General features: G+C 35.5%; 5 protein-coding genes across 6 annotated transcripts; 2 read left to right on the forward strand and 3 right to left on the reverse strand.

The window, feature by feature from the left end:
• Positions 1-1,398: 1,398 nt before the first annotated feature.
• On the forward strand, positions 1,399-5,545 carry LOC100784736 (shikimate kinase 1, chloroplastic). The gene is made up of 10 exons (XM_041014676.1): positions 1,399-1,428; positions 2,478-2,564; positions 2,694-2,760; positions 2,851-2,923; positions 3,381-3,468; positions 3,878-3,960; positions 4,065-4,194; positions 4,347-4,425; positions 4,738-4,802; positions 4,936-5,545. Exons 1-10 carry the CDS (start codon positions 1,399-1,401, stop codon positions 4,981-4,983), a joined length of 750 nt encoding a protein of 249 aa, XP_040870610.1. The 3' UTR covers positions 4,984-5,545.
• A 69-nt stretch (positions 5,546-5,614) lies between these two features.
• Positions 5,615-7,794, reverse strand: LOC100798508 (F-box/kelch-repeat protein SKIP6). Its single transcript, XM_003523211.5, has one exon. It carries the CDS (start codon positions 7,048-7,050, stop codon positions 5,971-5,973), a length of 1,080 nt encoding a protein of 359 aa, XP_003523259.1. The 5' UTR covers positions 7,051-7,794; the 3' UTR covers positions 5,615-5,970.
• Positions 7,795-7,939: 145 nt separating this feature from the next.
• LOC100785271 (4-alpha-glucanotransferase, chloroplastic/amyloplastic) lies at positions 7,940-13,181 on the reverse strand. The gene is made up of 15 exons (XM_003522451.5): positions 12,611-13,181; positions 12,437-12,525; positions 12,297-12,357; positions 12,019-12,097; positions 11,189-11,325; positions 10,920-11,078; positions 10,738-10,814; positions 9,899-10,038; positions 9,780-9,811; positions 9,631-9,705; positions 9,416-9,488; positions 9,227-9,315; positions 8,715-8,759; positions 8,470-8,622; positions 7,940-8,292 (listed from the first exon to the last, which is right to left on the reverse strand). Exons 1-15 carry the CDS (start codon positions 12,992-12,994, stop codon positions 8,188-8,190), a joined length of 1,698 nt encoding a protein of 565 aa, XP_003522499.1. The 5' UTR covers positions 12,995-13,181; the 3' UTR covers positions 7,940-8,187.
• A 4,329-nt stretch (positions 13,182-17,510) lies between these two features.
• LOC100799036 (toll/interleukin-1 receptor homology domain-containing protein) lies at positions 17,511-18,237 on the reverse strand. The gene has a single exon (NM_001253034.2). It carries the CDS (start codon positions 18,163-18,165, stop codon positions 17,632-17,634), a length of 534 nt encoding a protein of 177 aa, NP_001239963.1. The 5' UTR covers positions 18,166-18,237; the 3' UTR covers positions 17,511-17,631.
• A 346-nt stretch (positions 18,238-18,583) lies between these two features.
• On the forward strand, positions 18,584-21,044 carry LOC100800087 (uncharacterized). Of its 2 annotated transcripts, none has more exons than NM_001404075.1 (2): positions 18,584-18,943; positions 20,644-21,044. In NM_001404075.1, exons 1-2 carry the CDS (start codon positions 18,650-18,652, stop codon positions 20,872-20,874), a joined length of 525 nt encoding a protein of 174 aa, NP_001391004.1. In that variant the 5' UTR covers positions 18,584-18,649; the 3' UTR covers positions 20,875-21,044. The 2 variants fall into 2 exon arrangements, with proteins under 2 accessions (NP_001391004.1, XP_003523262.1); XM_003523214.5 differs by having other exon boundaries at positions 18,650-18,943; positions 20,647-21,032.
• The last annotated feature ends 4,126 nt before the right edge of the window (positions 21,045-25,170 follow it).

The raw sequence follows: 25,170 nt of genomic DNA on the forward strand, positions 1-25,170 counted from the left end.
AAACTTCCTTCGATTGATTGGGTTCAAATAGCAAAGAAATTTAAAAAAAACGGTGTAGGACCTAGTAAAAAACCCTTTGCTCAAAATTGTGAAGAAATGCAAAGAAATTCTTGCATTTTATTGAAGTACCCTCTTGCTGATCATGAAGTTACAAATTTTAATTTTATTAATGATTAATTTTTATTAAAAAAAATCTGATTGACTACTTTCGATAAAGTTTCTTTCTTTTAACTATTAAGGAAAAAAAACATGATTATGTATGATAAAAATAAAACAAAAAGTATCTTTCTCACGTCGGACAATTTTAAAATAAGTACCGTATGTATGTGTAGGGAACAAAGATACGCATATGCCAAATCTACCTGGACCACATTACATTTCTTTCGTGGTATAGACCACTTACACTTTAAGTTCTAAGTTCAAAGGTGTGTGATTTATCATATTTTTTTTCCTACACCATTTATTTTTTTAGTGAGAGTGGAAAATAAAAAAAATACTCTTACTTACGTATAATTTGTTTGGATTGTCAATAAGACCATTACCTATTTATATTATTATGACGATATTTTATCCAATTGAACTAATAAGTCAATTATGTTATAAAATAATTAATGTAATTATATATAATACTAAGATTTTTAATGTATATTTAATATATATATAAGTTTACATAATAAATGTTGTAACAATTAATTTTAATTTAATAATTAACTTTTTTATATATAAATTTTTATTAAACCCATAATTTTTATTTAAAATTTATAATTGTAAAAATATATATTATTAAATCAAAAATTAATTATAATAAGATCAAAAATAGAAATTTACTTAATGTAATAATATTTACACAAGTATTATAAAACACTATAACTAAATTTATTTTAAAAACTTTAAAAATATATATTTTTTAATTTAAAAAAATTGAGTTCATATGATTCATAAGAATTATAAATTAGTATGTTTTGGTTACTCCTATGATCTCTACCCATTTTCCAAAACTCGTACCTTGATTGGTTACTCCTAGCCCCACTGTATGAGTCATATGAAAACGTGTTGCATGCATGAGTATGACCTGTGCTAGTTTTACAAAGATTTATTTATGATTTCAAAATCTAAAAACAGTTCTTGAAAATAGAAATCCAACACACTTCAAGTCAAAGACTTATAACAGTATGTTATGGAATGTCCTAATTTATGTGTGTATATTTGTTTACCTTTCATTCTGATTCACTCACTCTATTAATTTGTCCCTTATTTTCGTCATTTCTGATTGTAGTTGATTTGTTTGTTGGTGAATTCCGCAGTTTCAAGATGAAGCGCCACGAAACCTAAAGTGGTTCAAGGCTTGCAAATTTTCAGCTATGGTGCATTCCAAGAAGCTTGGAAGAACAGAGCCAAATGGTTCTGCCGGGTGGATTCAAGGAGCAGGTTTTTGTTTCGTCTAAGTTGTGCCCCACAATGCTGTAAAAAATGTCCATACTTCCACAATTGATTTTTCTTTTTCTTTTTCCATTTTTTCTCCCCTTTAGCTTTTAGACGTACGTATGTATCTGTTGTACGTTGTACAATTAATTTTCGTAAAAAAATTTAAATATTTTTTTTAAAATTTAAAATTTTACTTCAAAGGATCAAATTCAATACCATTTGAATCAAAAGAATAAAGTCTAATACTACTAGATCAAAAACTATTTCGTTATACATGTTATTGTGTAATTTATGTCTTTATCATAATAACATAATAATAATGTACTAATATAATAATACAATTTGATTTTTGACCGAGTGAATTTATTCAAATGAATATTATCCATGGTTTCAAAAGAGGCAATGCTGGATTGCACTCTTTTTCTTCTCGACTTTAATATATAGAGTGGTTGTTTACGAAAATGATAGTATTATAATTTGAACTAGCCGTTTTGCAAACTAAAAATTGTGTTACTACTGGTTACGGGAATAAGGTTTAATTATTCAGAGGGTTAAACAAGTTTTTTGATTCCAATGAAATTTCATATTTTTTTTGTCTGTCGTTTATTTTTAGTCATTAATATTAGTTTATGGGAGGGATACCTTCCCATTAGGGCCATTACTTTAGTTTTCTTTTCTCCCCCTATTAATATCTCTAATTCGTTGCTTCACCCAGTATTTTTCTTTTAAATAACCGGACACAGTTCTTTGAGATTAAATATTGTGGATTATCTATTATCTATATTGAAAATCATTACGCGGCTTACTAAAAAGAGTAATGATCTTACCAACTGAATCCTTGAGGCCTGTTTTTTATCAAGGTGAGCTAAACGTGGCTACGTTACTTAATTTTATCTGCAGTTTCAGTCACAATTCCCTAAGTCGATTAATTGGAAAACTTGATAGTATCTTTTAAGGCAAGGCATGCATGTGTTTGACCAAATGTACTATATAAATATGCTTAGTTGAGATGTAGCTTGTTGTTGATTGTAATAAGTGCTGCCTATTTTGAGTGTGAACATAATTTTTTTTCAATGTCAGCTTCGACATTGCAATCTGGAAGTTTTCATGCTCCTGTTGATGAAATGTTGATTTTGAAGGTATAGCATCGTGCCCTTTGTCACTTCTAATTGATTTAAGCCATTTCAGTGTAGCGATGCTATAGTTACAATACAACATCAAGACACGATAATCTGAGCTCAGTTTTTGCTTAACTAATAAAATTGCAGAGTAAATCGCAAGAGATCGAGCCATATTTAAATGGACGCTGTATATATCTTGTTGATCAGTCTCTTGGTATTCGTAGAAGACCTTAATAAATTTTTCTGGTAGAAGTAATTATGTTTGCATTCATTGCAAGTATAATATTTTGAATTATAAATGCAGGAATGATGGGCTCTGGAAAGACAACTGTTGGGAAGATATTGTCACAAGTGCTTTCTTATTTGTTTTTTGATAGGTTAGTATGTTAATTGCCCTACCTTTTCAAAGTGAAAATAAAGTATTTAGGGTAACTAAAGCATGCAACATTTGAATATCCAATAGACTAGCACAATAGAGAAAGAATTTCTATTGATGATTATAGCAGATTGATATCATTTGACTTTAAGGAGTGCTACAAATGTATTGTATTGTATCAATAGCATAAAGCCGGTTCTGTGTTGGGTATAAAAGATTCCTTGTGTATGTGTTTGCATATCACAGTAGAAATGATTTTATTTTTTATCAGCAAAATGTTAGTTGTTAGTTTTTATTAGAAGGAGAATGGAACCCATAACTTTCCCCCCCTCCTTTCCTTCTTTCTTAATCACCCAACTAACCTTATATCTCCACGAAGAGATATTCTATTTCATGCATGCATTAAAGTTTCTGTTTAACATTTTTCGTCTTTTCTTTTTTGCATTTATGTGGAGCAGTGATGCATTGGTGGAGGAGGAGGTTGATGGAACAGCCGTAGCTGATATATTCAAGCACAATGGAGAGCCTTTTTTTCGTAATAAGGAGGTCAGTTAAAAAAACACAATATTTCCAGTTTAAGTGTTCCTCACTCAGTGTATGGAAATTTTTTGTTAAGGTTTTTGAATTGTTAGGTTTTCCTATTTCTTCTATCCTATGCAATCATCTCAATTTCCTCTATGCAAATTTAATTTGAGCTGAATGAAAGAAACTGTATTGTATTATGCAAGTATATTGGTGGCAAGTGTTAGGAGAAAATTGGTACCTCTGAAGGTGGTGGACATGTGAGTCGGTTGAATGATCTCTGGCGAGTGGCACAACCTGCAAACACTTACACACACCCCACACTTGAAATCAAAATCACTCACTTGAATTAATGATTGAAAATTTGTAATTTACATTCCCAACTGTTTATTACATCTACTGTTCGTTTTCCATGCTTATTTTGATGTTGCAGACTGAGGTATTGCGGAAGTTGTCAATGATGCATAGATATGTCATTTCTACTGGTGGAGGCGCTGTTGTGAGACCCATCAATTGGTATAATAATTAACATACTAATGAGAAAAGTTTTAATTACCTCCACTTTTGCCATTAACTCTTCTCACTTTAGTCATCACGCATACTTATATATGGATTGCCAGGAAATATATGCAGCAGGGGATTAGTGTTTGGTTGGATGTACCTGTAGAAGCCTTGGCTCAGAGAATAACAGCTGTAGGAACTGATTCTCGACCACTTCTACATTATGAAGAAGGAGATGCATACACAAAGGTAAATGATTTTTCTTCCATGACACAAGTTTTTTCTTTTGCAAAATATAAGACAGTAACTAATAAGAATCTTGGAAATTTGGAGGAACTGATCTTAGCATCAAAAACATTTTTTTCCAGTAAATAATTTTACCCTTTGGAATTGACCTGCAGACTTTCATGCGTTTGTCTGCCCTTTTTAAAGAAAGAAGTGAAGCATATGCAAACGCCAATGTGAAGGTCTCCTTGGAAAGTATGTCTACAAATGTTGTTTTTTTTTTTTTTTTTAAATAACAATTGTTGTTCCGTCCAGAATCTTTGGGAGTACGTACAACAGGGAAGGGGTTGTTATTTATAGACTCTTGTGACTTCTGCAGCTTAATGTTTTTGGTCTTGAGTTTCGGGTATAAGGTCTTTAAAGATTGTCCAATGGTAAAGCATGAAAATTCAGATAGCTAAATTTTTTAGATTTCTGTGAAGCTCTTGAAGGGCGCTATTCATTTATCATCTGCATTTTAGTTCTAGATAACATCCATCTATTGTTGTGTTACGTTCTTTTGTACAGATATGGCAGCAAAATTGGGTAGCAGAGATGAGTCAGATTTATCTCCAACTGCTATTGCAATGGAGGTGAGCCACTTCCTGCTTCTTCTCTCTTCTGAATTCATTTTAATTTGCTCTTGCCTAACTAACATTCCTGAGAGCTAAAATCATATCTACATTTTGCATCACTGATACTTATTTGTGCCTATGTATTTCTCAGGCGCTCGAACAGATCAAAGGCTTTCTTATGGGTGAAGATGGCTGTTAAGCACGTGCTAGCACAATCTTCAACACAAACATGCTTTAGCATGGCAATGTGGCGTATCTTTTTGCTTAGAAAAAGAATGATGCATGCATGATCAAGATGCACATGTTTTAGTTTTTATGCGTAATTTGTGTAAGCATAATTTGACGGGTAGATGTGATGTTTGTTGTATAATCCTCGGGTAGAATGTGACGTGTATATATATTTTTGTTCTTGTATATATACGGGTAGATGTGATGTTTGTTGTAATCCGAACTGGATAGATCAGTTTATGCATTCTTCCTTTTAATGCAATAGGTCAACCCAGTCTCCGCCATTCTATTTGTAAGTTTGTGCCTTACGAGATAACCATTTTAAAAGTTGTTACATTGTTTTTTAGTTCAGTACTAACTATGGGCAAAAATGCTGCTAATACTCTGAAGAATATTGAACATTTTGAACTAAATATTCCGAATACATGAATTCGGCTCCAACCAGAGTACAAATCTCCCTAAAGAAATGCAGCTAGACCGTAGGTAATAGGTATTCTTGGACCTGGCTTACTGGTTTAAATCAGCTGTTATACTTAGAACCTCTTGTAAATATAAGCTAAAGAACTAACAGCATTCACTTGCCAAATCTATTTCCTCAATTATGAGTGAGAATATATCATATATTAAGTATGTAAATGTAAATACAGATACAAATATGAAACGGAATTCAGATATAAATACACATTTCCTATGATTATCCGAATAACTGACAAATGAATGTCCATGTTATGCAACAAGAGTATTGCTTAATCATCCAGTAACTGAAATTCAATGTCGCGGAGACATTTGTACACAAACTTTCATTCCACAAACACATCACTTGATTCACTTCCAGGCGTAGTACTGCTTGAGCAGCTCCTGTTTATTTAATTATTCATAGTTTCACATACAAACATCAGAGCAGGAAGTGGCGGCAATTCAATGCAAAATCAAAGAATGCTTGCATGCATGGTCACAATCACAAGGAAACAGAAGAACAGTTGACAATAGAAGAGCCTTTGGGAACAGAAAGAACCTTCCCAAACCAACCAAGTTGACCCCACAATTCCCCATCCGAATTCTTCTTCACCCCAATCTCCGCGCACCAAATCTCCATCTCCTTCCCATTGCATTGGCACTCCCAAACCACGCACAGTTTCCCACCCAAATCAGCCATGGTGGCCCCACACAAAAACCTCGGCAAAGCATTCTCCAACCCCTTCAGCTCCTCCCACACCCCGCGCCCCACATCGAACCCTTTGATTTTCCCCAAGTAGTCGTAGCAGTATAAGATTCCCTCCACCACGCACGCCCTCCCCCTCCACCCGTGGTCCAATTCTCCCCCCACGCTCTCCCACGCGCAGCTGCGTGGCTCGAAAGCGATGCCGCCGCGGTCCGCCATCGCGTAGATTCGGTCCCCGACGACGGCGCTGGCGTGCATCCACTTCTCCCGGACCTCCGTCGGACTGGCGACCCTCTCCCACCGGCCCGAGGCGGGGTCAAGGACCTCTGCCCAGTTGGCGGAGCGGGACCAGGTGTCGGCGACGCAGCCTCCGAGGACGTAGATCTTGCCGTGGAGGACGCCGGCGGCGGCGAACTCGCGGGCGACGCGCATGGGGGGACCACGGAGCCAGCGGTGGAAGCGGCAGTCGAGGAGCCAGACGTGGGAGGAGGGGACGTCTTGGATGGAGCCGCCGAGGACGTAGATGGTGGGGCCAAGGACGGCGTAGGCGGAGCCAACGGCGGGGGAGGGGATGGGAGGAAGAGGAGCAAGGAGGGGGTTAGGGTTTGTGCGGTGGAGCGTGAACCACTGGAGGGAGGAATCGCGTGAGCGGAGAGTGAGGTAGAGGAGGGGTTGGGTGCATTGGAGGAGGGAGCGCGTGGTGAACAAGAGAGGGGAATAGAGGAGGCTTCGGATTGGTTTCGACACAAGCGAGAGGGTTGGGTGGTGGGAACGAGGGATGCGTGCTAGGCAGTTCAATGCGACGTCGTTTGGGAGGTACGGGATTAGGTTGTTGGGGCTCTCTGACTCTTCCGAACGACACGCCCACGACATCATTTTCCCTGAACAATTGCCTTCTGGTAGCAGGTGTATGGCAATGCTTTGAGGAACTCAGTTTATCCGAACCTGAAAACTCTTATATAATCAACATCTCACTGATTTTTGTCACGTTCACTTGAAATTGTGCAAGTTTGACAAAAAAATAAGTTTAGAAGAGATTAATGGTATGTTTGGGATGGCGGTGGGGTCAATCAAATTCGATTCTAAAATCACGTTGTATTTGAAGTTACTGGTAGATGCTTTAGAAAATTCACGTATTCACCGTGATTTTATTGGATCCACCACGATTTTTGGTGGTATCCAAACATGCTGTAAGCTTGTGTTTGTCCTAGTATAATAAACTTGGAAGAGTTTAAAATTTAAAACTCTAGAGCTTCACAATCATGGCAGTATCTAATAGGCTAGGCTTTTAATATTTCAAAGACATTTAAATCTTGTATCCAATTTCAGGTTCTTACGTTTGCAGGATGCAGACAAGAAAGGCCACTTTACAATCGGTGAAGAGGTCCAACAAATCTATATTATTGGATGAAGCAAAAGCTACCCGAGGTTACTTCATACCCAACTTGGACTTTATCAGCTAAATCGATCTTGCTTTATTGCAACCAAAGATCCCAAATTTGGATCAAAAGTGGTCCGACCAGGGTGAATGCAATACCCGCTGCATCCATCACGAAACCAAACACACTTCAAATGCTAAATGCACAAATAGCTCAAGTTGTAAATCGCCTTTTCTCTGATTGGTTGTTGTGGCAAAAAACTCTAATCATGCACTTTGGCTACTATTGCCAAATGCAAAAATATCCGTTTGAGTAATTGTACTCCAGCGTTGCATTCACATTGTGACACTCAAATCTTCATTGCGATATTTTTTTGTTAATAAATATTTCTATGAATTGGCAATTGATATAACATGCCATTTTTTCCCCTTATTTAAACGAGCATGTCAAGATGTAACAGCCAGGCATTATCATGTTTACAAATTTCCATTGAAGCATCCAAAATACTCAAATTACTTGACCAACATAAGCACCCAGCGTTGATTTATCAACATCATGCATACTATAGCATTTTCCAAATAAGCTGCCTTTACAAAGCAAACTCTTCTTCTTTACACTCAAAGGAATTCCATATTCAAAGTCGGCCATACATTGAAAGCATTTCTCTGAGTCTGTCTGCCTCTCTCTCCAAGCCATCAAAGCTCACCGAACTTCCAATTCTCCAACCCCAGTTTCCAAACTGCATAGGTCAGGGGATCAACAATGTCATGATTTTATTATTTATTTTTGTGAGAGGGGGCGTCCAAATTTGTCCAGAGGTTACAAGTCATCTAAAATATTTTTATTTTGCTTGTTCTGGTTGAATAAACCAAAATGTTGCCAGAACAAACTATGAACACCATGCATAACATTTTACCTGAGTTGCGGGAATATTCATCCTGGCAGAATTACCCAATCCAAGAACATCTTGCATAGGTATTATTGCTGTTTGAGCAACAGAAGCCAATACTCTCTGGATTAGCGCCCATGAAATTTCATCTCCCTCATTTAATGAAAGATAACTTAGTACCTGAAATATGAAAATGAAGAGGGAGATGAACTCTCATCCAACTTGGTTAAAAAACATTCATTTGATTGCTATGTATAGACTATAGAACCCACATTGGATTTCTCTTCTTGGTTCAAAGCTTCCCACCAACCTCCAATCTGTAGCAGAAACACAATTCTTGTCAAGATTTAGTGTTGGCAGGTAATACTTTTTAAGACATGATGAAAGTGCCATGCATCTATTTCAGCAAGTAAATCATCTCACAAAAAAGAAAGTGTGGGTGCTCCATATAGCAAATCTTATCTTATAGGCAGCATTGGCAATACGTTAGATAGACCAAAGTTAGTGGAATAATTAGTGAGTTAGTTGGGGGCTGAGAATCAAAAAAATAAGGCATGTTGCATATAAATAAGAAAGGGGGATAAGAGGGATGGGCATCTTGTCAAATAAGTTCTATAGTGTGTGTGTTCTATTCTGTAAATTGGAAAGTTCTTCCCCACACTTTCTAATAAAGACACCAGTTTCCTATCACAAACTTTGACTGATTTCTGCAGAGCATACCCAGGTCCTTTCTAAGAAGATAAATATGCAACATTGGCAGATGTATGGAAGAAGAAATTCTTACTGTGTCATTGTCATGAGTCCCTGTATAGACAACTTGATTGCACTCGTGATTATGGGGCAAATGAGGGTTATTAGCACCACCTCCAAACCCTGACAAGGTGAAATAGATATGAAAGTATTCGGGCACTCATCAAGTTACTTAGAGTACGATACTGAAGGATGGTAAACAAAATTTGCAATTAATCATTACCAAACTGGAGAACAGCCATTCCAGGTGCTCCAATGGATCTTCTTAGTTGGACTACATCCTCAGTGATAACTCCCTGCCATAAATCACAAACCCAAAAATTTACAAGGACTTGCCTAGCAATAGCCAGGAATGAATGAAACGCAACAGCCAGCCCTCATGAAACCTATTATGCAATAATGTTAAAACAGTTTTAGAATTTGTTTTAATATGCATACCAAGTCTTCTGCTATAATATTAATCCTTCCAACAGCTCTGAAAATGGCATCAAATAAGGATATTCCAGGTCCTACCTATCATTTAAATGATACAAAACAGATTATAGTTTGAACACATAGATCAAAAGAATAACAAGACAGGATCTGACCTTCCACTTTCCAAGCATAGCTACTTTTGCTTCTGCAAATTTGTAGAGCACACACATGTTACAAAAACAGCACACCAAGCAAAAGGGTGAAATAAGATTTGTGTTGAGTGTAGACTAACCAGAGGGAACAGCCCAATATCCAGCAAATCCTCTAAAGTGGTCAATCCTAAATTCATCAAATAAATTTTGTGCACGTCGTATGCGACGTACCCACCATGAGTATCCATCTTTCTCCATGGCTTTCCAATCATACAGGGGGCTTTTTCATTAAAATTTGAAAATATTAAATATGAGAAGTCAGTAAACTAAATAGGACAGGAAGTCTACTACAATGTATTCATGGTATTGTACTAGAATATGCTAGCAATTACTACAAGGAAAAAGAAGTAAATAAAAAAACTTCGTACCCCATTGCCCAGAGGCTCTTCGCTATGCGAAGGTATGGGGGAGGGATGTTGTACGCAGCCTTACCCTTGCATATGCAAAGAGGCTGTTTCCGGATTCGAACCCATGACCAACAAGTCACCAAGACACAACTTTACCGCTGCACCAGGGCTCGCCCTCAAGGAAAAAGAAGTAAATACCAAGAAAAAATGCTGAATAAGGGTCTAGAAATTGTTAAAATGTCCAACATCAACTAGAGATATGATCAAAATACTTGATGTAGGACCTAGGCAATCCTCTTCCCTTGAGCTAGTTTTGGGCCCCTTTCTAATAGAAATAATCAGGCGGGATATATGGTCGTATACAGGCACAAATGGTTAAACTATGGAAAGATGAAAAGAACTAAACTGACACAAGTCCAGGAGATGTCTTGCTGACCATAATCACAGAATAAGCAGATATCTTTAAGAAAAAAGAAAGAGCATTATATATTGGAATCAGGACAAGAAATGAATAAAGAACATGGAAAATTAAGATTTATCACAATTTTTTTATGACAGGATTAACTTCCAACCTGCCCCAAAGCTGACCAGTTTCACTGAATGCGTCAGGAGGAACACCACTAACTAAAAGAGGAAAGCCCTTCCTGTTCTGCCAGATAAATAGATATTATTTTATGATCAAAAGGTACAATATGCTCCAAAAAAAAAGAAAAGTCAGATCACACTTCAGAGACATTCTTTAGGAACTACTAACCAGTAAAAACTGTTTCTTATTTGCCCAAACATCTGCGCTATGATAACCAACATATATTGGCATGTCTCCCATTATGCTGATTCCCTTACTCTGTGCATAGCTGTGAACTTTCTGCCACTGCCTTTGAAACAGGAACTGTTGGGCAATAAATACATTTATCTGCATGCAAAAGTATAAATGACTCATCAAGACCCTTTCTCGTTTTAAGTAGACATACAATGAGAAAAAGTTAATGATAATTTTAGCTATAAGGATTACTGTGTTCTTACAAAATCTCGCTTTTGTTGGTAAATATCTTCTAAAGCTACAAGATGTCGATTTCTTAAAGGTTCAGGCCAACTGTACCAGCTGATTGTGTTTAAACTATCGTCAATAGCAGCAAAATAGGCTGCATCTTCAAGCCAACCTACAACATTGAGAATATATTACAAGTTACAACCTTATAAAAGAAAGAAATTCCTCTAATGATCTTTGACAAAATTTGCAAGGAAAGTGTTAGAAACAAATAACGTAGGTAATGTTGAGACAGATGCATGTCTTCTCACATATACCCTTTTGAGACAAGAAACGCATAAGAAAGTTCTCGTCCAAGTCCTCTGTCCCCTCAGTATTTTACTTATTACTTCCACGAATCCTAATGTTTCTTTCCTTCCAACTTCTATAACATGTAATCCTAAAATCCCTAAGCTGTCTCCACCATGCAAGCATCCATAAGAAACATACATAACTATTCATATATTTACTTGTTTCTAACTTGAATTGATTCTCTTGGTGCAATCATGGAACAGGAATTTTGTGTTGAAATTTCCCATCACAACAAGCTTCTAGATTTTATTTATTTTTCCCAGTTGAATATCTTTTCAATAAATGAAAAGTTTATTAAAAGAGGAAATGGCACAAAACAGAAGGATCAAATCCCCGAAATCCGTGGGAAGAAAAAATACAAAAAGAAATTATGAATACAAGCTTATTGTACACTTACATGTAAATAATATAAAACAATTGTATAAACAAATTATCTTTTCAACGACAAACAGCACTGAAGCCAGCGTACATCCATACATTTTTAATTAGAATTGCAACTAAATGAGTGTCTCACATGATATGTCAGGATCCCTTCGAAAATTCTCAAGCTGTGTTTTGAGTTCCCCTTCACTTGAAATGAGCCTCTCTGCAGCCTACACATAGAATTTCAGCAAGAGGAAAATTAACATAAAATAAAATACAAGACACACAAAAGAATCTGAATATTTGAATGATGGAAAGAAAATAGAATAATGCCACAAAGGAAGAGTCACAAAAAATCGAAAACAAGGTAGTTTAGATGCATACAATACAACTACAAGCAGTAACAATGTGTAAGTGTAAACAGCTTACCTTAGTTATCAAAGGATCCTTAAGATCAGCAACGAGTGAAAAATTAACCCGCCCTGCATCACTGCATTGATTTAACAATAAGACAGGGGAAACAGGGAACACAAGAACAAATAGAGCTGAAAACCACGTGGCTCACTCACATTGGTTGAGGAAGCTCGTGTTTTTCCAACAACCCATCCTCGACGAGGCCCTCAAGAGAGATCAAGAGCGTGTTGCCACAATTCGCATCCTGAAAAGCAAAAAGTCAAAAACGAATGCATTGCGTTAAAAGAGTTGCGCGAAAACAAAAAAGGGATAAATTAACCGAACCGAACCTGGCCAGAATAAGGGGATCCTTCTTCGTTGGCCTTTCTGCCAGGTGGCACGAGAGGAAGAACCTGCCAGACGGAGCAACCCGAGTGGTGGAGCCAGTCGATGAAACGGAACGCCTCGTCGCCGAGATCGCCGATGCCGTAGGGGCCGCGAAACGACGTCGGGTGGAGCAGAATGCCGCATCTTCTGCGAAGCTCGGGGTCGGGACTGGGAACCCAATCGCTGTAGTTGGCGGGTAAATCCTGGCCCACGCTGAGTTGAGTTACGGAGGAGAAAGCGGAAGCGGTGGGGAAGGAGAGGGTTTGTTTGGTAATGGTGGGTTTGAAGAGAGTGGGGCAACGCTGCTGTGGGAAACAACACACTGAGATGTTCAATGCCAGACCCATCTCTTATCTCTTTCTCCACTCAATCTTCAGTAGCTGCGCGAAGGAGCAGTGGACGGACGATGTTAGAGATTGGGTTTCTATATTCAGCGTCATTATGATCGATTCTTTGGAAGATGGAAATGGTGATTGATGGTAGAAGCCAAGAGAGAAAAAATGAGTAACTAGTTTAATTCATATTAAGTTTGTAATTAAAAAATGAGCAATCATATTCGTCCACCTTAAAAAGAAATATATTTAAGATACAAATAAGAAATATAAGAAGAAAAGATAAAAGATAGAAAGAAAGTAATAAATTTGATAGATGGTGTGATAAGAAAAGAAACAAATAATATGAAAATAAATGAGAAAGAAAACAAATGAATTATAAGTATTTTTCCTAAATGGAGATCTAATTCAAGCATTTCCGTCAAACACACTGTTACTGTGTGTAGTGGTAATTGATGAAAATCTTTTCAGATAAATAAAGTTCATACAAACACAATTACCTAATGAGTTTTTTTTTTTTTTAAGGAACCTAATGAGTTTATTTGGCACTCCAGGTCTTTTTTTATAAAATTAAACAAATTAATTAATTCTATAACTAATTACTACGGCTGTATTTATATTCATAGAACGTATATCCACCAAATACGCTCCCTTTTGATACATGAAAGAGAAATACAATGATTTTTTAGATTGTTTGGTTTGAGGAATATATATGTAAAATTGAAAAGAAAATATTAGCATTTTTTATATTATTTGGTTTACTATATGTTTTAGTATAAATTAGCTCTATTAAGGTTTGAGATTGTTTATCTAAAGCATTTAAATATGTTTTTGTTAGACTTTGTGACCTCAATAATTTTAAGAGAGATAGACTTAGAATGCATAAGCATCAATCAATTTTAGTGTGGTAAGTAGTTGATATAGTAGTATGATAAAACCTAAGCATTATAGTTACAAAATTTAACGGGTTTAAGTCTTTCTCCTTCCTGATCAAATTATTTATCATAGCCAGCAATCTGATCATACTAACAATTAGAAGGAAAAACTTGAACCTGCAAAAGCAAAAAAGTTTCAGATGATGTAGATATGTATTGACTGAAACATTAAAAATGTTTTTTTCTAGAACTAATTGAACTTCAAAGCAATATGCCAACGAATAATATGCTTACGCTGCTCCAGATGCTGCAGCATCTACTGATTTTCTAATTTCTCCTGTAAAGGAGGGAAAAGAAATTGTGAATCTTCCAAACAACCAACAAGTTCCTGTCTCTCAAAACACTTTAAAATCAAAACAACTGTCTTCACTATCTAATATTACTAATACCCATTTTCTCATTTCTTCAAACAATTTCATAGCCTATTAGTATTAATATTAAGCTGAATATGTTATTTCAAAGTATGAAGTGAAAATAATTTACTAACATATTATTTCTAACAATGAATTTATTTAGATACCCTTCTCTAGTTCTTTAGAAAATAATCATTTTTCAATACATTACAATTTAACCATTATATGAATGATTAGGTCATAATAAATAGAAAAACTCATAGAAGAATAGTAGAAACAAGATTACATTAAATAGATAATAAAAAAAGTTACATTACAAAAGTTTGATATACCAGACTCCCAACTCGAGAGGTTTTACCCTTAATGGGAATGACTGATAAGAAGAGCTTTCCTTCTATTAGAAATGCTCAAACTTTGGATTTATTCACTAGACTCAATGTGTTTTTTCCTTTTACTTCCTACTCTTTTTATAGGTCTAGGGTAGTTTACTTTTCACGTTGACTTTGCGATTTGCGTACTAAGCGCGACCTTGGGCTTTCTCTTGGGTCTTCTTTGCGCTAAGCAAGCATGTGCTCTGGATTAGTATCGTGTGCTAAGCAAACTAACAGTCCACTTCTTCGCACTTTTCTTCAAAGCTTTTTCTTTTAATTTTTGCATCAATTTTCTTTTAAATCACTTTAATTATTCTTCTTTTCAATATTGCTAATAAAAAATTATAAAGATATTAATTTCTTCGTTATTTCATTAAAAAAAATAGTAAAGTGAAAAAATTATACTCATTATTAGTCAAAATTGACTATCAAATTAACTCAAATTTTGTAGTTATCAATTAACGTGATCATAGTCAAATTTTCTCTAGCTATAAGGAAAATCATAGTCTAATTTTCTCTACCTATAAGGATCAACAAATTAAATATCCTCTGTGCTTCTCTCCTGCTTGATTACATAGATTCTGCTTGCTTTAAGGATTGAAGTCTTTATCACACCCACATATGTAACCTCCACATGGTTCCATTCATTTTCTAAAGGCACTTCATACAGATTACCAAAAATCAGTTGTAAATCAACAAGATATATACAATCCATTTCCATTCTCACCATTTCCTCATTCCAACTAATGACAGATTCATGAGCTTTGCCATTGATGAACACCATGGGATTGGGACTAAACATTCTAGATCCGTTATCACCCACAGGTGCAATAACAAGAGAAAGAACTTTGTCAGGGAACTTATTATGAAACCAGAAAGAACTTGAAGGCTCCCTACTTTGGTGGAATTGAGAAAAGAGCTTTGCAATAAACTGTAAATCCTTGACTTCCTAGATGAGGAAATGGTGAGCGAACTTATTACGAAACCAGAAAGAACTGTCAGGAAACTTATTGCGAAGCTTTTTTTATGGGAATGTCCCCCAACTCAAGTTTCTTTATCTTTTCCATCTTTACTAATATTTCTGGAAAACTCTCGAGACCAGAACAATATGAAAGTTCAAGTTTTTCAAGAGAGATCAACTTGATGGGTGAAAAACTTCCAAGTTCAGTACATTTATTAAAAGCACTCAATATTTTAAGTTTGTCCAAGTAATCAATGGAACCGTGAACTGTAGTTAAATTCTTACAAAATTCAAATAAAAGTTCCTCCAAATTTGGGAGACCAGACACATCAGGTATTTGTGTAATTAAAGATTCGCACCGGCCAAAATTCAAAACTGTTAGATTCACAAACTTCTGCAAAGAAAATAAAGGGGAAAAAATAAGAACCAAACGAATAATCATAAAGTGAATTTATTGATTTACAAGATGAGGAAGATGTACTCTTTAAACTTGCCTTGGATAAGCCATCCAACTCAAGTTATTTGGGACCTTTGGAAAATTTTCCATTTCTAATAATAAGTGTTTTGAGGTTTTTCATCTTCTTGAAGGCCTTTCTATTCCATTATACTATTTCTTTGGCAAATATGGAGAAATCTAGACATATGATTTCAATTTCACTAGTTCCCTGTTAATACAAAGGCAGAAATCAACCACAATGTAAGACTTCAATAAACGTTTTTAGAGAAATTTGCATAATATAAAGAAAAAAGCAATTATGATGTGAACATATGATAGTCAAAAAAAGATAAATCAAGATAAGAAACCAAATCATTCATGAGTCTCACTCAAGGTGTTGTCTTCCAAAACTTGAATTATAGCTTCCCTGGTTCTCTTGGTGATTCTTGAGTGACAATTTTTGTAACCATGTCCTAAAGTCGTGCAATGTACCTCTACCATCTCTAACCTTTATGAGAGATTTTTTCAGCCAATATGTCAATACTATTTCACGTTGTCACCATAATGAGCACCAAGTATATCTTCAACATTTATCAACGCACAAATGTCAAGCAAAGCACTATCAATGCATATCCTTTGAAGCAACAAGCAATGTCAAGAAAAGCAATATAAGTCCATATTCTTTGAAGCAACAAGCAATGTCAAGAAAAGCACTCTTCTCTTCTTCTTCCAATGCATCAAAGCTTAGTTTAAGTATCTCTAGGATTTGAATAGTAAGAATTTGTTTATATTGTTTGATGACAGATTTTGGTTCTTCTTGTATTTTTTCCAAACAAGTTGGAACCTATTACTTCCAAAGCCAATGGAAGTAATTGCTCGAGCTTGTCAACATCATCTAGAATCAAGAGAACCTTCTTTCGCTGGAGTCTATGTTGTATCATTGAAACTCCTTGTTGCTCACTTGCTAACTTAATTTTCTTCTTTCCAAGTATATATGAAAGAAGGATGCTTTGGAAATGTTGTAGCTCATGTTTGTTTGATTTTTCTTACATTTTGAAGAAAACATGAACTATCAAAACAGTTAGCAATTAAATTACAGACAGAGCAAGTGTTGTTTTCCCTATTCCACCCATACCATGGATCCCTGTCATGTGGTGGACACCATCATCAGATCCAACGTCCAAAAGCTTCATTACTTTTGACACTTGTGACTCTAGTCCAACCAAATAATCCGCAACATGTAAACAAGTGGGATTAATCTTGCAGCAGACCTGCTCAACCATCCTCCCAATGAACTCATATTCATGTGCATATCTGTTTAAAACAAAAAAGTTTTAATGAAGTCAAATATTGCCTTGTATATCCATGTCTTGATACATATGTTGTCAAGGTTAACAAACATTTCTTTTTCCCTTTATATTTTAACCTCAAACCTTATGAGAAATAATAAGGTGATCCCGGACCTCCTTCTAATATTTACATAACATATAATCGTGTTATTAATTATTTCTCCTAAATTGTAAAAATTAAATACATTTATATAAACATTCATCAAGACCATGACCAAACGGTGGTCCAAAACTATCTAATAATTTCTCAATTAAACAAGTGAAACTTAATCCAACAAAAATTACTAAGTAAATAAGATTGGTAAGGTGGGTACCCATCTTTGAAATGATAGCCAGACAAGTTAGCTGCTTGATAAAAAGGCATCTTCCATTTTGGCAACTTGTCCATGTTATGCTTGAACCTTTCTTCCTTCTTAGCCAACGCTTCTCCATAACTAACTTTCCGGTGTCGCACGTGAGAAGGTTCCACTTTATAAAAAACCAACAGTGCTTTCCTCTCGGCGCAGTCAAAGATGGTTGCAAGTTCATCTAAACAAAACGAGGAAGAAGCATAGTTTACAGAGAGCACGGCCATGGAAATCCTGGACTCTTCAATTGCTTTCAGAAGCGTCGGTGTTATCTCCTCTCCACTCTGAAGCTCCTCATCGTCGATGGAAGTGTAGATTCCCCTGTTAGCAAGAGCTTTGTAGAGATTGGCGGCGAAACCCTGGCGTGTGTCAGAGCCTCTGAAGCTGAGGAACAGATCGTAGGTGAAGGAAGATGAACCAGATCTCAAAGCCATGAGAACTGAGAACAAAAGCTGCTATTGATTATGGATAGAATGGAATCAAAATGTTTTGTTTTTTTTCGCGACGAAGCTTCAGATCTATTTTCTCTTCCCCTACTTATTAGAGTACTATCCTTTCCAATTTTCAAGTTTCAACGGTGACGTGTCATTAATTTTGTTAGACTTGTAAATTAAAAAAAAAAAACCTTAAATAGAACAAATGCATCACTGTCGTGGTTTCATAATTCACACCCACACATGTATACTTTTTTTAAGAGAAAAAAAAAATCGAATCCAATGACAATTTTAAAAGCAGTGGGTGTTGCGTTGGCGTGAAAGGTGAGAAAAGAAAGCGTTGCATTATTTGCACTACGCGTTGAGCGGCGCGTGACGCACGGCTCATTTAATTACTTAGCAGAAGTTAGAAGCGCCCGTGTCCGTGTTTCTTCCTTAATTTCTTCTTCACCTTATTATCATCAAATGTTCTGAGATTGAGCTCATGTTGGGTGTAGGTGAGAAAGAACTCACAATAGAGAACAACAACACAATTCCATGGCTGATTTTGACTCAACTTATAGTCCTCCTTCTCCTCTTTGCGCTCCTCTTTTTCTTCACCCTCCTCCCATTGGGTCCCGACGACCACCACCACAACAACCTTGTCACCGCCGACACGCCCCCTCCTCCGACAACCTCTTCCAGTGTCTTCTTTTTCGACGATATTCAAATTCAGCAGATTGACTCCCCGTTTACTAATCACGATTCATCGCCCACTCATCCACCAACCACCTTGCAGGTCACCCACTTTTTCTCTCCTACAAATTTTTTTTTTTTTTGCTATTTTAATTATCACTTTTATTCCAAGAAAGAAATCCATCTATTTGTCTTCGTTTGTTAATTTCCATCATGTATATCTACTAGATTAAATTGCTTAGTACAATTCTAAACATCACGGAATATTTTAATTTTGATTAAAGACCAAGCTCTTTTCTTTTTGTTCGTTTTCTGAAAACTTTTGCCGGTTTTGAGAATCTTGTAGCCAAGGTAAAACGTAGAATTGTTTTTTTCACCCTAGATTGGACAGTGTTGCATTGTTTAACTGGGAGAGAGAAAAAAAAAATGACAAAATTGCTTTGCTGCACAAACTTGTGCTCATCTTATGTGACACGGTGGATATAAGTGGATCAAATTAGATCCTTATTCGTTCCACCTTTTTTAGATTTGGATTTTAGTCATTTTACCTTCTCCTAAGCTGGGTTGGTGGTGGTGTCTGGATTAGAAAATTGGATATGGCCATTCTGTACTGCATTTAATATTTTCTTATTTTGGTATTATTTTGATTTTGGGATTGTTTATTGTGACTTGTGAAGACAAGTTTGTTGCCAGTCTGGAAGAAATATTTCTAATAATAAGAAGAAGAAACAAGGGTGGGAGAATTGCTAAATGTATTGTATTAACTAACTCCTCAAATTATCTTTTCTCACAATTCATATTACACCACTCGGATCCAAACTTTAGACTGCACTATAGTTAGTTTTCACTAATATTACAGGGGATGCAGAGACGAAATTCTAATTTTGATGTGTAAACATGGAAAGACAACTAAGGAATTCCATTTAAAGTTTGGTGAGCTGCATTCATTATTTTAACATTGCATTTGATAAGAAAACTACGATTTTAAGTGGTAATTGGGAATGGAAAACAATGATAGATTGTTGTTGTTTGATGAATACTGAATCTAAAATTAGCGAGTCATGTGCCTTGTGTGGGTTGACTGATATATTGTAGCTCAGGAACGAATAGCTTCATATTTGATTTTTGTCATTGAAAAATTGTGTTAGTGTTACTCTTTTCCTCCAAGGACATTATATAAGTAGGGTTCAATTATAATTTATGAAAATTTATCAAAAAAAAGATACGCAATTTTTACATAACAAGATGGAATGAATCATTTCATATTAAAAATTTAGTTAGATAAGATTGTATATTAAGTCTTATTTATTTAATGTCTATTATGAGGGATATATATATTCTTTTTTGTAACTTTTATGAAAAGAATCATTGTTCCTTGTTCTCTCTTTCTTTGTCTTACTTGCTTCGAAGGTGGGGTGGTGGTTGAACTGCAGTGTGTTGAGTGAAAATATGAACATATTGAATTATTTTCTTGTTTTCATTGATTGATCTTAATGTATAAGTTAAGTTTTATTCTTTCCTACTTTGATATATGGTCGAAAGAGAATCCTGTTGATCAATTCCTTAAATAGGAAAACTTAATTCCTAAGAAATCTTTGACTTATCATCAACTCTAGTTCATACAAGCATAAGGGTAACTTCTATATAAGTCATCTAATCACAATCCACTATATACAGTTTGTTTGTTAACTTTAATAATGATTACTTAAAAAGTTATATTAACGACTAATTATGATTGAACGACAACGTAAAAGTATTTTTAACTTGTACCATTATAATTTGCACTGACTTTAAGTATGTTAGCAGGGTGGGCAGAACCTATTATTAAAAGGCGAAATAGCAACGGGTCCAAGTCCAAGCATGAGAAGGGAAGAAGAGATAATGGAGGAGGAGGAGGAGGAGGCTGCATCGTTGTATTTCCACCCTTGCCATTATTTTCAATTAGCCACGGTGGCATTCCTCAAATGTTTCGGCTTGGATTCTACATCTGATAGCCCTTCAACACGAAGACATAGGAAAAGAAAAGAAAGCTGATTATGAAAATTATGTAATTGTCACCATTATGAACATTTTCTTCATCATTTCTCTTATAGCCCGAGGCTCTACGCAATTTGGTGGCACAGAAATTATGTCGTTGTAGCATAATGACGCTTGCTTAATTTGACAAATTAACCCCACGGCAATTGGGTAGAGATTAGAGAAGCAAAAACACAGTTTTCTTACGCACGATCTGATTTAGACACCGCCACTTGATCATTTTTTTTATATACTTTTTTTAAGAAAAAATACTATAACATATGCTCATCATAAGTTGGTGATAGAGATAGTTTTGTTCCCTTCTAAGGTGTTAATTGGATGAAGTTTAGGATGTGGTAGCTATTCAATAGACCTTACTCTTGATATGAAGGGAAATGCTTAAAAAATGAAACTTTCTTCCTTCTAACGATGTGATTTATATAACCGTCCATATTCTCATTTCTAAATTACACACTGTTGGTTTCAATTGAATATGATTTTGAATCTGGCTGTTTCTTCTTGTTTCTTTAAAAAATTAAATATACGATGTTGACATAATTTATTGGTATGGACTTTTATTTTGATTTTAATATTTTAAATAATGATGTTTGGAGCTACAGAAAAGTAAATGAAGTTTGGACTCACATGCCTTCAATGGACCCCACCACTTATGAGAAAAATAAAACATGAAAAATGCACTAAAATGGCACATGAAATTTTAGTCGACACTCACTTAAAATTTTCTTAGGCAAATTACAAACAGTTTTATCTATTACTTAATTAGTTTTTGGACGTCGAAGGACCTCCCCGAATAGGGTTGTCTATCAAATAAGATTTTAATGATATCAAAAAGTCGAACCTGTCATCCATAAGAAAAAATTAATTTAAATCTTTAACCATTTATATGTCAATTCACATTAACATTAGGACTCACCAATTATGTTGACAAAACTTTTATAATCTCAATGTCTAATTATTAGCTAATCTCAATTCACATTCACATTAGGACTCATCAATTATGCTTGACAAAAATTTTATAATCTCAATGTCTAATTATTAGCTAATCTCAATCAATGTCTATATGTTACATGGCAAACTTGCAAACCTAGCTTGTAGTTTTCAACATTTTTGTTGGGATAAAAAAAAGTGCCGCACCAATTATTGTCTATTTAGAAATCTGATGTAGAAGCTTCACACTCACATTCTGAATAGCACAACTTTTGATTCCACCCTAAAAAGAAACGTCTTTCCGTAAAGATGACCATTGGATTAGTTTCAGGAATTAATAATTAAACTAAACCAAATAAAATTATTATAGTAGTTTGAATCATTACATATCTATTGAAGTGTGGAAAACTCTTGGAGATAGAGGTCTTGAGTGGCTCACCGAACTCTTTAACGAAATTATGAGGTCAAAACGCATGCCGGAGGAATGGAGGAGAAGCACGTTAGTGCCAATCTATAAGAACAAGGGGGATATACAAAATTGTGCAAATTATAGGGGAATCAAGCTCATGAGTCATACCATGAAATTATGGGAAAGAGTGATCGAACGGAGATTAAGAAAGGAGACTCAAGTTACTGAGAATCAATTTGGTTTCATGCCGGGAAGGTCGACCATGGAAGCGATTTATTTATTACGGCGGGTGATGGAGCAATATCGCATGGCCCAACAAGACTTGCACTTGATTTTTATTGACTTGGAGAAAGCGTATGATAGAGTGCCTAGAGAGATTTTGTGGAAAGCTCTAGAGAAGAAAGGGGTTAGGGTTGCATATATTCGAGCTATCCAAGATATGTATGATAGGGTATCGACTAGTGTTAGGACACAGGGTGGAGAGTCAGACGATTTTCCCATCACAATTGGTTTACATCAAGGGTCAACCCTTAGCCCCTACCTTTTTACCTTAATTCTGGATGTCCTCTCGGAACAAATCCAAGAGATAGCGCCGAGATGCATGCTTTTTGCAGATGACATAGTCCTCCTTGGAGAGTCGAGGGAGGAGCTGAATGAGAGGTTGGAAACTTGGAGACGAGCTCTAGAAACACATGGCTTTCGCCTAAGCAGAAGCAAATCGGAGTATATGGAATGTAAGTTCAACAAAAGAAGGAGGGTTTCTAACTCAGAGGTGAAAATAGGAGACCATATTATCCCTCAAGTCACACGATTTAAATATCTTGGGTCTGTAATACAGGATGATGGGGAAATTGACGGGGATGTGAATCATCGCATTCAAGCAGGATGGATGAAATGGAGAAAAGCATCGGGGGTGTTATGTGATGCAAAGGTACCGATCAAGCTAAAGGGAAAGTTTTATCGGACTGCGGTAAGACCGGCGATTTTGTATGGAATAGAATGTTGGGCGGTCAAGAGCCAACATGAGAATAAAGTAGATGTAGCGGAGATGAGGATGTTGCGGTGGATGTGTGGTAAGACTCGACAGGATAAAATTAGAAACGAAGCTATTAGAGAGAGGGTTGGAGTAGCGCCTATTGTAGAGAAGATGGTGGAAAATAGACTTAGGTGGTTTGGGCATGTAAAGAGAAGACCGGTAGACTCTATAGTGAGGAGAGTAGACCAGATGGAGAGAAGACAAACAATTCGAGGCAGGGAAGACCCAAAAAGACTATAAGAGAGGTTATCAAAAAGGATCTCGAAATTAATGGTTTGGATAGAAGTATGGTACTTGATAGAACATTATGGCGGAAGTTGATCCATGTAGCCGACCCCACCTAATGGGATAAGACGTTGTTGTTGTTGTTGAATCATTACAGGCAATAAGTGCAGGGGATATTCATTTCATGTACGTGTACCTATGGAGCAACACTCATGGCAACGTGGAAGCGCATTCCAACACTGCAAGTTGCAACTCATCGCGCACCTTTCTAGTCTCTACCCAACCTCAATGGCTCAATGTCTGTTCGGCTTGTAATCACTCGATGACTTATAACCTATTCTTAAATATATAAAATTACTCATCAATTACTATAGTAACATGTAATTTTTATTATTATTTATAACCCATTTTTAAATATATAAAATTATTAATTCTTTTTAGTTTTTCGCGATCTTTTAACCTAAACTTTTATATTTAGATTAATTTTCTTTTGTATCTAACCTCAGTTTTTGTACTTTTATTAGTTTCTTATAGGTTCAATTGCACTTTTGATCCAAATATTATAATTGTGTAAATTTTAGTTCCTTTGCTTCTTATGGTGCAAATTATATTTATTAGGTATTATAAATTTGTAATTTTAATCCCCTAAATATTAATTGCAAAATTGAGTCTTGGACAATTTTAGTCGATTAAATATCACAATTGTATGATTTTTTCCCTCAAAATTAATTTTAATTACATAATTATAAATTTTGGGTTACTAATAAAAACAATTGACAAAAACATGTAGTATGCATATAAATAGTTCTTGATTTCAGCCTTGATTGGTCAATAAAAACAAAGTGGAAAAACAGTTGGGTTGTAAGCTAAACGTAATAACTAGCAATGAAGCAAATCTTCATCTCACCAAGACTGAAATCATATAGCAGTGTGGCAAAATGCATAGAAATAAAGGATGCATTGTTTCCACCCATCACAGTTGTGAATTGTCATTCTTATTTTGGGGATCTAAAACCCACTACCCAATTGCAATCCCTTTGTTATAATACAAAAGATGTAATGGCCAGCTGCATGATTATAATCTGAAAACAAAATTGATTTACCTGCTTGGCAATTAACCGAGTATATCTAATATCACAAAGGGGCACCCTTCCCACGATCATAGGCCATCTTCAAGTGGTTATCTGGAGGTAACTTTTTAACATTTTCACTAAGAATTTATATATAACTATTTCATTTAATTGCATACAACTAAAGCATATCATTACAAATAAAGTCAAAAAATCTATTCATATAATATCATTTATACAACCTTAATATATTGTGGAATTGATTTTCATATATCATGTGCCAAACAGCCCAAACTGATAATATATATATCTCTGTTTAGATTTCAGAAAGTATTATGGGATGAGTTGAAAATAAACAAATTTTAACATATATAGTTTGACATATAATACAATTTAATCTATCACATTCATATATAGATAGATATATGAAAAACGATAATTTATAGATAATCTTTTAATTGAGAAGCCCCACTGAACCGTTCCAGTGTACACGTATCACAACGTCTGCATATACTGGCACTGTGCATGGTGGACACGTCTATGAGACTATGCCTCTTGGCGCAGGTGTGTAAGTTTCAAACCCAATTTTTGGCCTTACTTGTCGGTTTATAGACACAAGGTGGTGA

This window comes from Glycine max, chromosome 4 (genome assembly GCF_000004515.6).
Source record: "Glycine max cultivar Williams 82 chromosome 4, Glycine_max_v4.0, whole genome shotgun sequence".
Taxonomy (NCBI): Eukaryota; Viridiplantae; Streptophyta; class Magnoliopsida; order Fabales; family Fabaceae; genus Glycine; species Glycine max.

Excerpts from the sequence above, each read along its gene's own strand:
- LOC100800087 (NM_001404075.1), top strand. The coding sequence starts at position 18,650 with ATGTTGGGTGTAGGTGAGAAAGAACTCACAATAGAGAACAACAACACA. Across the intron at positions 18,944-20,643 it reads ATCCACCAACCACCTTGCAG|CAGGGTGGGCAGAACCTATT; the intron begins GTCACCCACTTT and ends TAAGTATGTTAG.
- LOC100799036 (NM_001253034.2), bottom strand. The coding sequence starts at position 18,165 with ATGGCTTTGAGATCTGGTTCATCTTCCTTCACCTACGATCTGTTCCTC.
- LOC100785271 (XM_003522451.5), bottom strand. The coding sequence starts at position 12,994 with ATGGGTCTGGCATTGAACATCTCAGTGTGTTGTTTCCCACAGCAGCGT. Across the intron at positions 9,812-9,898 it reads ATATTGGGCTGTTCCCTCTG|AAGCAAAAGTAGCTATGCTT; the intron begins GTTAGTCTACAC and ends ACAAATTTGCAG. Across the intron at positions 8,623-8,714 it reads ACCAAGAAGAGAAATCCAAT|GTACTAAGTTATCTTTCATT; the intron begins GTGGGTTCTATA and ends TTCATATTTCAG.
- LOC100798508 (XM_003523211.5), bottom strand. The coding sequence starts at position 7,050 with ATGATGTCGTGGGCGTGTCGTTCGGAAGAGTCAGAGAGCCCCAACAAC.
- LOC100784736 (XM_041014676.1), top strand. The coding sequence starts at position 1,399 with ATGGTTCTGCCGGGTGGATTCAAGGAGCAG. Across the intron at positions 1,429-2,477 it reads CGGGTGGATTCAAGGAGCAG|TGTGAACATAATTTTTTTTC; the intron begins GTTTTTGTTTCG and ends GCCTATTTTGAG. Across the intron at positions 2,924-3,380 it reads TCTTATTTGTTTTTTGATAG|TGATGCATTGGTGGAGGAGG; the intron begins GTTAGTATGTTA and ends TATGTGGAGCAG.